This window comes from Photinus pyralis, unplaced genomic scaffold (genome assembly GCF_008802855.1).
Source record: "Photinus pyralis isolate 1611_PpyrPB1 unplaced genomic scaffold, Ppyr1.3 Ppyr1.4_LG4, whole genome shotgun sequence".
Lineage (NCBI taxonomy): Eukaryota > Metazoa > Arthropoda > Insecta > Coleoptera > Lampyridae > Photinus > Photinus pyralis.
In genome coordinates, this window is record NW_022170511.1 from 45,058,347 (window position 1) to 45,073,942 (window position 15,596).

The 15,596-nt window shown below is 37.6% G+C and overlaps 4 protein-coding genes across 6 annotated transcripts; all 4 read left to right on the forward strand.

Moving 5' to 3' along the window:
- Positions 1-94: 94 nt before the first annotated feature.
- On the forward strand, positions 95-1,078 carry LOC116167691 (transcription initiation factor TFIID subunit 12). Of its 2 annotated transcripts, none has more exons than XM_031483153.1 (4): positions 95-186; positions 238-525; positions 576-771; positions 821-1,078. In XM_031483153.1, the coding sequence occupies exons 2-4, from the start codon at positions 241-243 to the stop codon at positions 934-936; spliced, it is 597 nt and encodes a 198-aa protein (XP_031339013.1). In that variant the 5' UTR covers positions 95-186; positions 238-240; the 3' UTR covers positions 937-1,078. The 2 variants fall into 2 exon arrangements, with proteins under 2 accessions (XP_031339013.1, XP_031339014.1); XM_031483154.1 differs by having other exon boundaries at positions 579-771.
- Positions 854-2,621, forward strand: LOC116167688 (dihydroorotate dehydrogenase (quinone), mitochondrial). Of its 2 annotated transcripts, none has more exons than XM_031483151.1 (6): positions 854-992; positions 1,252-1,461; positions 1,512-1,711; positions 1,755-1,949; positions 2,003-2,355; positions 2,405-2,621. In XM_031483151.1, the coding sequence occupies exons 2-6, from the start codon at positions 1,354-1,356 to the stop codon at positions 2,599-2,601; spliced, it is 1,053 nt and encodes a 350-aa protein (XP_031339011.1). In that variant the 5' UTR covers positions 854-992; positions 1,252-1,353; the 3' UTR covers positions 2,602-2,621. The 2 variants fall into 2 exon arrangements, with proteins under 2 accessions (XP_031339011.1, XP_031339010.1); XM_031483150.1 differs by lacking the exon at positions 854-992 and adding an exon at positions 1,074-1,205.
- A 27-nt stretch (positions 2,622-2,648) lies between these two features.
- On the forward strand, positions 2,649-5,652 carry LOC116167687 (odorant receptor Or2-like). The gene is made up of 7 exons (XM_031483149.1): positions 2,649-3,297; positions 3,345-3,534; positions 3,578-3,732; positions 3,784-4,061; positions 4,106-4,319; positions 4,366-4,626; positions 4,674-5,652. Exons 1-7 carry the CDS (start codon positions 3,250-3,252, stop codon positions 4,731-4,733), a joined length of 1,206 nt encoding a protein of 401 aa, XP_031339009.1. The 5' UTR covers positions 2,649-3,249; the 3' UTR covers positions 4,734-5,652.
- A 1,757-nt stretch (positions 5,653-7,409) lies between these two features.
- LOC116169237 (FK506-binding protein 59) lies at positions 7,410-11,323 on the forward strand. Its single transcript, XM_031485270.1, has 8 exons — positions 7,410-7,572; positions 7,624-7,827; positions 7,873-8,015; positions 8,064-8,184; positions 8,246-8,493; positions 10,453-10,603; positions 10,663-11,009; positions 11,109-11,323. Exons 2-8 carry the CDS (start codon positions 7,635-7,637, stop codon positions 11,259-11,261), a joined length of 1,356 nt encoding a protein of 451 aa, XP_031341130.1. The 5' UTR covers positions 7,410-7,572; positions 7,624-7,634; the 3' UTR covers positions 11,262-11,323.
- Positions 11,324-15,596: the final 4,273 nt, after the last annotated feature.

The following is a 15,596-nucleotide window of genomic DNA, read 5'->3' on the forward strand; positions in this document are numbered from 1 at the left end:
ATATAGGAAATTGCAAACCCACTCGTATTGTATATGATAATTTCTACCCACCCGGTACATCGGTTTAACGAGCCCCTAGCCACGGCAATAAAAGACGTGTCAATTTCCACCTCCAATAGCGAGTGCGAGTGAAGGACCACATCCAGAGTTGTATTATTTTTGTTAACATTTTTGTTTACTAATTTTGTTAGTTGTGCAAGAAAATCATTGAAAAATTAATAAAATGAATTTTTACAGAAAATGTCGATTCCCAATTTACAGAATAACATTATTCAATCGCAAGGTATCGTTTTAAATCAGGTTCCCCTGTCGCACACAATTATGACGAACGTTAACGCAACAAACGGCATACCGATAGGTACGGCTCTCTCTCATGCGCCGACAAGCGTCGAGCAAATGAACGAAATGAAAACGGGAATCGTCGTCGACGGCATACCGATCGTTGGCATGTCGAACATTCCCGTTCAAGCGGCAGCACCAGTCCGAACGATGCAATCGAATGCAAATGTATCTGAAGGCATTTCGGTAAGAATTTTCGCTTGATCTTAAATTTACTTGACAAATCGCTTCTGTAGCAGGTACTCACTAAACCGCGATTATCAGATTTAGTTAGAGATACAGATTCTTCGTTAATATTGGAAGATGACGTCGAGGAGGCTTTACTAGCTTATGCTGACGAATTCATAAATCGTACACTCGAAGGTGCAGTAAATCTAGCTAAACATCGTCATATCAATACCATAGAGGTCAAAGACGTACAGCTATATTTAGGTAACCCTTCGTCCACTATGAATGTTTGTATTCTCCATTTTGCGTTTAGGTCGGAAGTACGGTGTGTGGGTGTCCGGTTTTGGAACAGATGAGCTTCGACCATACAAACGAAAACTTAAAGCTGAATCTCACAAACAACGCCTGGCACTTATTCGTAAAGCATAAAGTACCTTTTTTTTTTAGTTATTACGTTTATAGTTTGCAACTCAATAATTTGTGGTGTAAGTACTGTTTGGATTTCTTGCTATTCATTTCCACGTAGTGCTAGTATTTCTCATTATACCCATAATAAAGAACTTACAATCGATGGTTATTTTCGATTTGCTCTGTATATTAGATTAGAAGTGCGTTACTTTAGGCACAACTTCAACAGTTGAACCACGGAAGATAACCTAACCTAACAATTTTGAAAAATGAATGCTTGGTCTTTAAAAGTAAGCTTTTTAATTAAACAATTAAATTTAAAACGATAAATTGTAGAGGAAACTAAAGTCGACTGCTATACTTACGGTAGCCGGTTATGGCGTATTTGCCTTTGTTAACATTTATAAAGGCAATGAGAAGTTTTACAAACAAGTTGTAATGCCCCTGATGCATTGCCTAGATCCGGAAAGAGCCCACCAACTTGCAATATTCATAGCGAAACATCACCTAATGCCTAAACTGTCCTACGAAGATCCCGCAGTTCTTGTAGGTACACGAATAATAGAGTGACCTGTCAAACATGACCTTATTTGTAGAAATGCAAATTTTTCGACAAACAGCTTTCTAACCCCATCGGATTGGCCGCCGGTTTCGATAAACATGCAGAAGCGATTACCGGATTACGAAATGTCGGTTTTAGCTTTGTTGAAGTTGGGTCAGTGACGCCCAAGCCTCAAGCAGGTAACATTAAGCCACGGTTGTTTCGTTTAACCGAAGACAAAGCTGTGATAAATAGGTAACTGTGACTCTTAACTGCGTTTATCTAATTTAAGTTTTAGGTATGGTTTTAATAGTGTAGGTCATGATGTGGTTGTCGACAGGTTAGATTGCATCAGAAATAAGCATCACCTTAATTATACGCTCGGTGTAAATTTAGGTAAAAATAAAACTTCGACGGATCCAATTAATGATTATGTTGAGGGAGTAAAGAAATTCGCCCCTTTCACCGATTACCTTGTGATAAATATTAGTAGGTTTGTACCGCATTCATTTTGTGACACTGTAGTGAGTGTGATTGTGCTTATAGTCCAAATACGCCTGGTCTACGTTCGCTTCAGACCAAAGTTGCTTTAGAACCACTGTTAAAGGCGGTCGTTGAAACCAGAAATAATCTACCGCAAGCCACCAAACCGTACCTGCTGTTAAAACTGGCACCTGACTTGTCCTACGACGAATGTAAAGATATTGCTGAGGTGCTAAAGAGTAAGTCTTGTAAAATGGATGGGCTAATTGTATGTAACTCTACTACCGAGAGACCGGACTCTTTGCAAAGCGAACACAGAGTTGAAGTGGGCGGATTAAGTGGGCATCCCTTAGGTGACGTTTCCACAAAAATGATTTCTGATATGCACAAATTAACAGATGGGATGATGATTATTGGTTTGAATTTTGTGTCTTTTGTGGCCAGTTGCGTAAAAATGAGTTGCAGGTGTTGGAGGCATTTTTAGTGGCAAAGATGCGTACGATAAAATAAAGGCCGGAGCGAGTGTTGTACAGTTATACACGGGCATGGTATATGAAGGACCTACCGTAGTGACCAAGATAAAGAGAGAATTGGCAGAATTGTTGGCGGCAGATGGCTATACTAATGTTACTGAGGCAGTTGGGATAAATTCCAAAAATTAAATATATTTTTTTAAATTTAATTTTATTACTTCATACTAATAGAATAGCTCTCCAATCAACAACTGAACTGAACTATATCAATATTTATCATGCACCAAAACACGTGCGTTAATTAATTTCGCCTGATAAAAGCAAGCAATTTGACCAGATGTGTTTTACTTCTAACACTATCTAAATTGAATATATTACAAAAGCGATAAAATTAAAACGAAGAATTACGCATCTAACATTTCTAAAAAGAAAAACCAAATACGTTAAAACAAATTCAAATGAAGCAAACTTTGAGCTTATTTCGTGAATAATCCCCAAGATTTACTTAATAAATTGAAATATTCTCATACACGGGATGTTCCGTGATCATTTTTGGCGCTTAGACCGAAATAACATCTAGAAAAAGTTTAACACGTTTAAAAACCGCACTTGCGGTTCCCATACAACATTTTTACTTTACTTTCATCAACCCTCTTTGACCTAGTTATCACACTTTTCAATTATTAAAAAGAAACTTGAAAATTTCCTAAATATGAGTAGGTACATACACGCTACTTAAAACTTCTCAGCAAACCTCTAAAAAGTTTTACAAAAGTATTTTATAATTAATTAGCCCGACATGTAAAAAAATATGTATCCCCTCATTCTGCAAGCACCATGGCTGAAGATCAGTATGAGTTACCTGAATACTATTTCAAATATCAGGTATGCAAATGTAAGGTTTTTCTATCGAAACTGCTAATGATTTTTAGACCGGCCTCTTACGTCTTGTCGGCGTTGAGCTCAAGGATAGGGACGAGACACCTCGCTATCGGATTTATTCGATAATTACGCTAATCTGTACGTTGGGTTATGTTATCATCGAGACTCTCGAGTTGTTTTACCACGACAGTTTCGATGCAGTGACCCACGTTTTGGATTTCGTAATCAGTCACGATTTGGGTGCGTAAGCCGCTCATTTTATTGCTCTGACAGCGTTTTGTAGGAATGGTTAAGGTGTTGGTTGTGTATAAAAATAGGCAGGCGATCGGCGACTTGCTCAGATCTCTTCACGAAGGCGTTTTTAAGCCAAACATGGAACGGGGGGGAGTTTTTGAGAAAAAATCCATACATGAAACGTACAAACGAAACCACTTCTTGGTAAAAAGGGGCCTCTGATGGAAATCGTTGGTTACTGACGCGCTTTTGCAGATATTGGCATACAGCTGGATAATGACGGCCGGTTATGGTTTGGCCGTCGCAACTTGTATATTTGTACGAATCACCCAACGTTCAGAAATGTGGAAGATGCCTTTCTCACTTATAACCATTGTGGATACCTCCTATACTCCCGCGTTCGAAATTGCGGTCGTCTTTCAATGTTGGGGAGTATTTCTGATCACTGTCTGCACGGTTGGCGTGGACGTCCTAATTGTCTCAATAATTGCCCAAATTAGCGCGCAAGTGAAAATTTTGGAAAACGCGATTAGGTCATCACGCATGGTTTGGTGTTTGTACTAACTTTCTCTTTTAGAACTTATATTGAGAGGGGGATAAAGGACGCGGAAAAGAACAATTTAACGTCGGAACAATCCGTGCACAACACTTTGAGGGAAACCATCTTCAGTCATCACCTCACCTTGTTGGATACTGTTTCAAAAGTGGAAGACATGTGCTGCTACTTGATTTTGTGCATATTCGTCTCCAATTCAACTTTGCTTTGCTTACTGTTGTACAAGTCGTCATTGGTATGGGCTCTCAGATCGGTTTTTAAAACTGTCGCTTTGCTTCCAGTACCCGCTTAACAGCTCGTTCTTCATCATGTTCGCCATATATTATTTCGTGATCGCTCTCCAGGTGTTTAACTTTTGCTGGTGGGGAAACGAGTTGACAGTCGCAAATGAATCGTTGGCGCTGGGCGTTTCACAGTCATATTCAGCTGACGAACCGACGTCCCACGCCATGGCGCTCAAACTGATGATGATTCGAACGCAAAGGACGCTTTCTTTATCAGCAGGAAAATTTGCTCCGTTGTCACTAGAAACCTATAAAGCGGTATGTGAGGGTACAGTTGAGCGGGTTATTAAAACACCTATTTACAGCTTATGAAGGCTTCGTTTTCTTATTTTATGGTGTTGAGGCAAGTTAATGCAGAAGAATAAACTACCTACTCTTTGAGACCCGCTCGATTTACTTTAAAGGGGTCTCAAATGTATTAGCAAGCAACATAGTTTAGGCACAGTTGCACATGACGTGTAATAATTATCATTTCCAAACGTCTGTTCGAATTTTTTTCATTACGCACGGGTGTAGGTAATGGGTACTAATATATCATGTCTCTAAATTGAAAGAGTTGCAAATAGGATGCAATATTGCTTCTGATTCTCCCTCGAGTAGCTTTTCCGAGGATTAAAATGCAGAAGTCATATTTTTCTTATCCATTTTGTCTATAGCGTAGAAAGATACTTTAGAAAATAAAGGACACACATGCATAAGTGGCTATTTATACAAAATTTTTATTGTTAGTCTAGTCCGATTGGTTAACATTGAAAAATTATCCAATGAAGTTCATCAATTTTATGCCATGGTCACAGTTAAAGTGGTACATGAGGTATTGTAGCAAATATTCCAGAAATCTCAATAGAGATCGAGGCGCCATGAAAGATTAGTGATCGGCGATAAAGAACTAAGGCGGATGTGACGCAATCTTTTCAGGAAATATGACGTGCTTTGTCCTAGAAGACTCGCGACCCGGGAAGCAAATCGAATTGCGTTTCAAGATAACCGAGGCGCAGTGGTTGCGCTCACTTTTCTGCTATTTGGGAGGTTGTAGGTTCGAATACCGGTGGCGACTGTTCTGGTCTGAGGTTTTCCTCAGACGTGCGTAGCTTGTTGAAATCCACGAGGCTCTTTCAACACCCTAACTCTTGTTCCCATCCATAATTTTACCTATTCTTACATTCCCGTTTTCTGACCGAAGAGGCTGTGGCAAGTGGCAAGCTTGATCAGCCCGCCTCTGTGTCAGGGATGTCGGAGGAATGAAACACGATGACCTTTACCTTTCAGAACAGTTCCAATTTCGACGCCGAAGTAATAAATAGTAATTATTGTTAATTAATTATAAATAAAAATTACACGTAGGTAATTAAATTTCCGTTACAATATATACATACTTGCGTTGCATCAAAATCAATTGCAACAGTCGACACTAACAGCCTCGTAAAGATAAAAACGACTTTGAAGGACTTTGGGGGCTCTTCGAGACTTTAAAAAAACATTTGGGTACGGCGATGGGTGGAGTTGAAGGTAGTGTATATCTTCAGTAGCGTCTACCTCCCCCCTAACGCGCCCGAAGGCAGATTCATAGCAAGACTTGATGAAATCGGAGTCAATATTAATAGACCACCCGGGGTGCACAGGATTTTTGTAGCAGGAGATCTTAACGCGGCTTCGTAAGTATGGGCATCCGCTAAAATAACCAAACTGCGACTTTTTAGTACTAGAATGGACGGCAGCAAATGACCTAGCTATCGCCAATCGGGGGGCAGTTCCTACTTTTGTGCGGGGAATGCAAAAAAACTATGACGTCAGCAGACCTCACCCACAGTGTAACGGTAGAAGAAGAAGAGCGACCACTATTACATATATTTTGAAATCGCCATCAATATACGGGTAAGGGAGCCCATGGAGGAAGGAACTCTAATAAGCTGGATAGAACAGCAATACCCCGGAACACCTTTAAAAATGTAGCTATAATAATCTCAAAAATTGTCTTAGAAACTTTGATAGTCCCGAAAATCATTCCGGTTTGTTTTTTTAGGGTTTCCAAAATCTTTTTGTGCCCTAAAAGTCTTGTAGCACTCCTGCCTTGGCCCTTTAAAAAGGCTCTTACATATTTTTGAAGGCCCTTAAAGCCTCTCTCAAATGTTCTAAGAGGGGGGCTTTTAGATTTTCTGTGTTGCTCTTAAAAATGTTTGCAACCCGTCTAGAAAGTTAGATTGTTAGGTACCTGTGATAGGTTTTTACTTTTGAAGGCATTTATAGAGTTATGAAGCTCTTAAACTGTCTTAAGGCCTTTAAAATAAAGCTGTTAAAGTCTCTAGGGGATATTTGAAGGCTCTTCTGAAGTCCCATAGTGACTTACTTAAGGGTTAATAATGATTTCGAAAAGCTTTGAAAATCCGTTGCACTGCAAACACCCTTGAACACCTTTATAAATAAAGCTCTTCACCGGATTCAAGAATTAGGTGCTTGTAATGATTATCTAGAACTCTTGGAGACTCTAAAAACTCTCAATTTTATAAAGATTAAAGGTCTTTGATGGATCTTAGCTACCCTTGGAAAAATTTTGGCACGTTTTGTTTCAAGGAACACTTCTTCAGGGCTTTAAAAATTGTCTTTAATAGCGTTAGAAATCTCTTGTAGATTTAAATTATTTGGAAGATTTAAAGTTCCTTTAAAAGGCTTTTCGTAGATTGTGCTCAAGTGTAAAAACTCCAGATTTAGTTTTCGACGGATAAACAGACAGAGAAAGCCGTCGCAATAGTTTGTTTAATACATAATTTTGTATTGTATTTTCTTCAAATTAAATTGGACACATTTTAAATTGTGAATTATGGGCCTAGAAAATTTCTTGAGGTCAACGGTAAAATTCAGGTTAACGCACCACAAATCATTGGAATAAAAATGCATTAAATAATGAAATGTAGTAGAAAAATCACTGATTTTCTATTGTGTGAGTATGATGAGTTGCCTATGTTTCTGTTTAGGCGAAATTGAATGCAACCAAAACAGGTGTAGAACGTGCGCTTTTGTGCTTCCGAATTATCGGTGGCTATGCGTACGCCCTTCCACTTCCGGCAACTAGTTTACTTTTATTTGCCGCTCGGTGTTCATGTTTTCCACAATTGAATTTCTGGAATTGTGACTTAAAAACCTTCCCCAAAACACACCTTCGTACATTCCACGAGTAGTCGACAACCAGGCCACTATTTACTTACAGTACATTGTTTATTAATCGCAATTTCTACATTTCAATGTGCACTTTTCTAGAACATTCTACAATGGCAAACGCGCTGGATATTTCACCTAAAGGAGACGGCGGCGTTCTAAAGGAAATTTTGGTAGAAGGCGACGGCGAGAAGCCATCCGGGGGATGTAAAGTCAAAGTGCACTACACCGGAACGTTGCTCGACGGTACCCAATTTGATTCAAGTCGAGAACGAAACTCTCCTTTTGAATTCGATTTGGGAAAAGGTAAAGTGTGCCTACGGTTTTCGGTGGTTTCACGAAATTTCGCAGGTAGCGTCATTAAGGCTTGGGACATCGGTGTGGCGACAATGAAAAAGGGGGAGCGTGCAATGTTAACTTGTGCACCCGAGTACGCGTACGGCGAAGCCGGGAGCCCTCCAAACATTCCACCAAATTCCACGTTGAAATTTGACGTGAGTACTTTCTGCGGTTGAACAATTTTGTAACGTGTAACGTAACAGGTGGAAGTTCTCGAGTGGGAAGGCGAAGATTTAAGTCCGAAAAAAGACAAATCCATCGAACGCTTTATTATAGACGGCGGTGAAGGTTATACGTCACCAAACGAAGGTGCACAGGTCGAAGGTAAGGGAAGGATGTGGGATGTTGTTTACTTCGTCTTGTGGTCTAACCGATGATTATTTAGTTCACTTGGTGGGAAAGTATAACGAGACCGTTTTCGAGGAGAGAGATGTCGCATTTGCTCTGGGCGAAGGGTCAGAGGAGAATGTAATTGATGGTGTCGAAAGGGCCTTGTCGAAATTTAAAAAGGGCGAGAAGTCAGAGTTAATTATACAGTCTAAGTATGCGTTCGGCGACGAAGGCAGTAAAGAATTTAACATTCCTCCCGGTGCGACGGTGCGGTATATTGTCACTTTGAAAACATTTGAGAAGGTAATTAAGTAACGAGTGATCTACTTCAAATCATCCATTAATTGTTGCTCTGTATTTTAAATAATCGAGTATAGGAGGGGAAATTGTATGTTTTATGGGGAGTTTATATAATCAGTATTATTAGATCATTAATAAATAGCCAATAGGAACAAAGGTTGCTAACCAAGAAACTATACTCTTGTTTCCTATTGGCTATTTCTTAATGTTCCAATGATACTTATACAGTGCTATTTATTAAGAAATAGACATAGGGATTTATGCTATGATTTATGTATATTGTTTTCCCCCTATGTCTACATTCTCTTCGGAAGAGCGCCTGATTTTAGGCATCCAAAGTAACTTTAAAACAAATAAACATCTAGCTGTCATTTGGCTATTGTTGCTTTGACAGAAAATAAATATCTTAACGCTCCTTAGATTGTTACCGGCACTATACCAATTGACAATATCAACTTTTTCTCCAATTGAATGTATCGCACATGAACAAAAATAAAAATACGAAAGCCAAAGCAACAATATTTAAGCCAGATCTTTATTTGTTTTAAGAAGTTATTTTGGTTGCATAAAATTAGGCGCCATTCAGAATTTTGTCTTTTGAAAGTAAACATAGGGAAAAACAATGTACATAAATCCCTATGTCTACTTCTTAATAAATAGCACTGTATATTTATTTATTTGGCGTCTGTTTTTGATTGGGCGGGGCTTCAGCCAATGCTGCTCTACCAACCCAACCCACTATACACTTACAAATACCCAATCGCGAACCAGGGACCCTTAGTACCGCAGCCGAGCTTCAATTCAACTGTGCCACACGGAGCGTATATAACACAACTAACTCGTCTGCCATTTTGGGGCCCACTGACAATTAACGCTTGTAAAACATCACATGTCCTGCATGTATTGTCTATCATTTAAAGAAAAACTATTGATTTTTTTAACGTATATTAATGCATAAAGGTATTTAAGGTAAGCACATAGTCAGTTTTTCTGTACATAGATTTGGACTGTCAGTGGGCTCCAAAATGGCAGACGAGTCCGCTACCTTAATCAAGTACTATAAAAGTTACAGTAACACAGTGGACCAAAGTAGAAGTAGCAATGAAGTAGGACCTTTGTTTTCTCTTACTTTTTGCTTTTAAGTTATTGTCAAAACGTGTCATTTTTGACACATTATTAATATAATATGGAAAATTTAATGGAATTTTGCATTAAATTTTCCAGATTTTTCCCATCCTGGGAGGTACTCGCTACCCTTTGGTTCGTTTTACAACCACCATTCTAGATTATTCCTTACACCTTTTATGTGATTAATACAAATATCCCCCCCATCTAATCGAAATTTAATGTCTATGTATAGCGCTGTACAGACGTTTTTATTTCACATTTTGGTGATTTTGATGATGGCTCCAAAAATAACGAATGTGACACGTCATTATTTGTGTTTTTTTTTGTCCTTTTATCTTATTGGGTAAAAATCCAATATGGCGTCCATATGAAATTAGAAAGTATAGGCGCCTGTAGCTTCTACATCTAGTGTGTTATGGAAATTTTGATAGCGGATTCAGTTTCTCCAAAAAAAAAGTGTACGTGGACGGTGCTAACGGGAGCCGTCCAGTTCCGACCTTTTAAGCTTGGGAAATTGAAAACGGAATTTGACATTTTCAGTTTTTGAATGATATCTCAGTTGTTTTTTAATGATTTCTCAGTTATTTTCAAAGATTTTTCAAAAATTTCAAAAGCGTTTTTTTAACTCATAAGATAGGGCAACTATGTCAGAGAGAAAATTGGGACTCCCAAAATGTCTACACAGTGTTCTATAAGACAACAAGAAGCTTTGTCAATAGCACATCAACAGGGTGGCCGAAAATATATTGAAAAAATAATTCAGAACAAATTTGAAGCAACACTGACTAGGCGATTTGAAATGGAACCCGTCAATCTTATGTAGACAAATTTCAGATGAAGGAATCTTGGTCTATGGACGCCGCAGAAAAAATTGAACAAGCAAAACTGCTAAAAGACAAAGGTACCAAGTATTACAAAGATGGCAAACTAAATCTCGCGATTAAAATGTACAAAAGACTCATCACGAATCTTGATGCTGATTCCAGTAAGTACATCGTCCCCCGCCCTCCTCCCGCTTACGGTACACTCACCCTCGCCTTCCAGATCAATCGGACGAGAAGAAGTCCTTGAAACTTTCCGCGAATCTCAACCTCTCGCTGTGCTACTATAAGTTAAAGGAATATTTCGAAACGCGACAGTCGGCGACGGCCGCGATCGAGTTGGATTCGAAAAGCGTGAAGGCGTTCTTTCGACGTGGACAGGCTCTGCTGGCTTTGGGCGAACCCGAGCTCGCGAGTAAGGATTTCGCCGTCGTTTTAGACATCGAACCCGATAACACGGCGGCGAAGGCGCAACAGGCGCTGTGCGCCAAAACTCTGAAACAGCAGTTAGAGAAAGAAAAGCGAATTTACGCGAACATGTTCGATAAGTTCGCCAAAATGGACGCTCAGGTGAATTGAATCGTTCTCGGTTAAATGTATTTTTTTCGTTTTCTCAATAAAATTGTGTTACTTTATCTCGTTTATCTCTCTCCGTATTTCAAATTGTAGAAAGAAGAAGATGAGAAGAAAAAACAGCCCGACGTTATGTCGTCGTTGGGTGAGTGGGGCAAAGAGGATCGTCATAGGGAGCCGAGCGAATTTGAAAAGGAAAATCCGAACATTCTTATGCTTAATGGTAGTGGTGAGTTTAAGGATATGTAGTGTTTTTTGTACTTGTAGCCCATTAAGTTTAACGAATCGTCAATAAATGTGTCAGTAAAAAGTGTTCATAATATCAACCAAATAAACGGCCGGTGCCATAAAGCGTGTTGCAAAGCTAAGGCAAATGATTGGATGTTATTCTTTGAAAAAACATCCAATCACATGCCTTTAAAATGCGCATGCGCGGTCACGGAAGTGCATTGCGCCCGCAGCACGGTATGACCCAAGTGACTTGATGCATATAAAGAGCAGAGTGCGACATCAACAAACAAAGAAGTTTTTAAAAAATCCTATAATCCGATCGGGCTCACCTGTGAGTCTAAACCATTCAGAGACATGAAAAAATGTCATTAAAATCCTTCTAGTCGTTTGGGAAGAGTTGAGTCACAAACACACGCACAGAAGAATTTTATACAGGGCGTAGAAAGGGTTTACGCACCATAGAGATTTCAATGGTAATTTCTTTATATTTTCTCCCCTAAATAACTCACTCTCCGCGTTCCCACAACAAAAAATTACAATTGGGCACATAGACGCAGAATTTTTCAAGCTACAAACATTTATTTACAATTTTGCTATAAATAATTAGGCGAGAAAATATTTCAATATAAAGAAATTACCATTGAAATCCCTATGGTACGTAAACGGTTTCTACACCCTGTATATATAGATGTATAAATAATAATTATTCATTTTTAATTATCAAATTAAAAACATTACAAATAATAAAAAATTGACATTTATTTATTAAACAAAAGGGTAAAATGTGGTCATTGAAAAAACTTATTTGGATTTTTTTTAAAGTCTACCAACATATTAGAAATTTCCGCATCGGAAAGGTATTTTCACTCGTACCTATAGCTACTAGATGGCGTTTTAGGGCGACGCGCGACTTCATAAATATTTTGGCCCCCTCCAAAAATTTATATGGTGTGTTTTTTTTAAAAAAACGAGCCAAAATCCGTGAAGTTGCGAATAAATCTAATTTAATGAATATGGGCATGTTATTTCTATAGCGTTATTGACTTCCAAACAAATGTTACTTTCTGAAAAATGAATTTTTGACTACCACATCTAATCCTTCTCCCCCTATTCTATTAGATGTACTATGGGAGCATTTTGCTTGCAAATTTCTTGATTTTCAAGGTAGTACCATTTTGAGTGTAAATCCATTATTCAAAATAATACTTATCTAACATTTTGTCTTACATTTAAACGTATATACGAAATAAACGGACAACGCATTCTCTGATGATAACCTGACCGCGTCATCAAACAAAAAACGTTTAATACGCGGCGAGGAACTCGTTAATTTTACCTCTCAATATTTCAGTATCTGCGTGTATCTTGAGGTGTTAAAGTGTAGTGTTCCGCTTTCGACCAGGTATTGTGCAATTCTCTAATTGAATTTACTTTTGTTCTTAATAATTTGCAATGAAATTTATACGCGCGCTATTTAGTTTAAACTATTTGCAGTGGTAAAAATACAGGGTTAAATTTCAAAATTTGATATAAATCGCTTCAGACGAAAGTTTATTATTTTCCGAAATGTGCATAGTATTATTAAATGGGCCCCTCTACCTGAAGAGGATTTTATATAACTCATTTTTTGATATCCCCTAAGTTTCCAGCGTTTTCGCAATAATCGCCCGTCTCAATGAGACACTCTGTATATAAATTAATTTAACATTAATGAAATAGGTATAACATTACGGAACTGAAACCTAGAAAGGTTCTTTTTTTTTATTTGAAAGGTTTTAGCTTTGTTTAATGAATAAACAATGCTTCTATGTAACACCCTGTATAGAAAAAGGGATAGGTACTTTTGCAAAAATTAAGGGAATCTCCAACAAAAATGACCCTTTTTTTAATGTATTTTTATTATTGTAAAACGATTTTTTTAAAAGTTGATCGACACGATAGTGACGCCAGAATAATTTCCATCACGTGTCCGCATTGTTAAGGTATTTTTGGCCACTAGATGGCGTTTTATGGCGACGTAATAGAATTTGGCGCGCTCCAAAATTTTAAATGACCTGTTTTTTTTAGCAGTTCAATGATTCATAGAGAACGAACCCATTCATTTTTCAAGATCTCAATCTAATATACTCAGGAAAATTGTAGGTATACGGACAGACAGACGAAACAAGCTTTTTAAAAAGAGTCTCATTAGGTTCAATTTACGAATTTTCTTGTTATTATTCTTGAGGAATTTGAATTTGTAGGGTTGAATGTGAGATGAATGGTAATTTTGACGTTGATTGTGGATTTTATCGAAACGGCTATAGGCGCTTAGAGGAGAGGATCAGGTTCTTCTCTGTCGCCATGGTTTTGGGTTTTTAGTTATCATTTTGAACGGCGATTTGGGATGAAGGGGGGCGTACATACTTACACCAAATCAGATGAGCAGCTTTTAATTAGAAAAGTTGAACAATATATATTAGCCCCACTCCATCATCCAATTGTCCTCGTATCTTGTCTAAGTAGAGATAGGCTTTAAATAATTTAGTGTTTAATAATAAAGCGGCGCATACAAATATCAGCAAATTAATATGACTATTTATTTTATTTTTGCCTTTATTTTTAAATGGGCGAAATATGCATGCAATGTGTTTGGTTACATATTAAGGCTCCTCTGTAGTCAATCCGCCATATTGGAAAAATAGCTAAACTTTCTTATGAAATGCTGCTTTTGTAGTTGAAGTCTAACAAATTTTCGATAGTGGATATTCTTTGCAATGATGAAAAGAACGGCGGTACTTAAAAAAATTGAAATATCGGTCTTAGTTTTTTAGGAAGATCGATGAATAGAAAAATCGTTTTTTGTAGATAACAGCCGTTGTAATGAGGGTAGAAAAACGTACAGCACCAATTTGGAAATCCTACAGTATTTCTTACGGCGGTAGGTAAAGACATTATTTCCATCTATTATGATAAGGCATATATTTTAAAATCTATGTTTCGCGATCTTTAGAAAAAAATCAAAACGCTAACGTAAGGATAGGCAACTCAAATTGCACTTATAACGCCTGAGGCGACAACTCGCTACTTGAAAGGGAAAACAAAAGAAACTACCCGGCATTACCCTACACATTGTTACGCCGTTCCTAATAATATGGATTAGATAAATTACTATTTATTATTTATTTATTTGAATGCTGTTGATTTGTAAATCATAATGTCACATATTCCCAAGACGAAAAATGGATATCCTATTATTTGCGGGACTGAGGAATTTGTCGATCAAGGGGACGACTCTGTTTACTTTGTTAATGAAATGCATAACGGAAAAATTATTTTTAAAATAATTGTTAAACTTTTTTTTAAAAAATGTACTATGATTTTTTAGGCACTTTAGAAGTTCACCTTTTTGTGCTTTACAGGTAATTTTTTTTAGTTGTAAGTTGCTGAAGGTACTTTTTTGTTGAACATTGTGATAATTAGGGATTTATTTTAATACAGAAGTTAACCGCACAAAATTGCGTATTTGTCAATTTATTTAAAATTGTGCGGGATCCCGCAAATAGGTACCGGGATCCCGCGGGATTAACATCTAACGATCCCGCATATACCGGGATTGAGATTTTGCTGCGGGATTGCATTCCCTAGACGTCTCAATCAAAAGTTATGGGCAAATAACCAATTTCGACAAAAAATTCAAAGGGCTGTAACTCATGATCTAGTAGCCCAATCTTGGAACTGATCGAAATTATGGATTCTACAGGTCACATTCTATAAGAAAATGTTTTTTCCCGATCGATCTGAGACAATTTTTTTTCGGGGCTCAAAAAAAGGCAGTGTATAACCTTCCTTTTTTACCAAAAATCGACTACACCAAAATTTCTCGGGAAAACACTTTTTCTTATTAATTTTGGTGCGTAGAATCCAAAACAATTCGTACTTTTTCGATTAGACTTCTCAATCAAAAGTTATGGACTAGAAACAAATTTCGAAAGAAAATTCAAAGGGCTGTAACTTTTGAACTAGTAGCCCAATCTTGGAACTGTTGGAAATTATGGATTCTACAGGCCACATTCTATAAGAAAATTTTTTTTCCGGGTCGATCTGAGACAATTTTTTTTTCGGGACTCAAAAAAAGGCAGTGTATAAACCTTCCTTTTTTACCAAAAAATCGACTACACAAAATTTCTCGGGAAAAAACTTTTTCTTATTAATTTGGGTGCGTAGAATCCAAAACGATTCGTATTTTTTCGATTAGACGTCTCAATCAAAAGTTATGGGCAAAAAACCAATTTCGACAAAAAATTCAAAGGGCTGTAACTCATGATCTAGTAGCCCAATCTTGGAACTGATCGAAATTATGGATTCTACAGG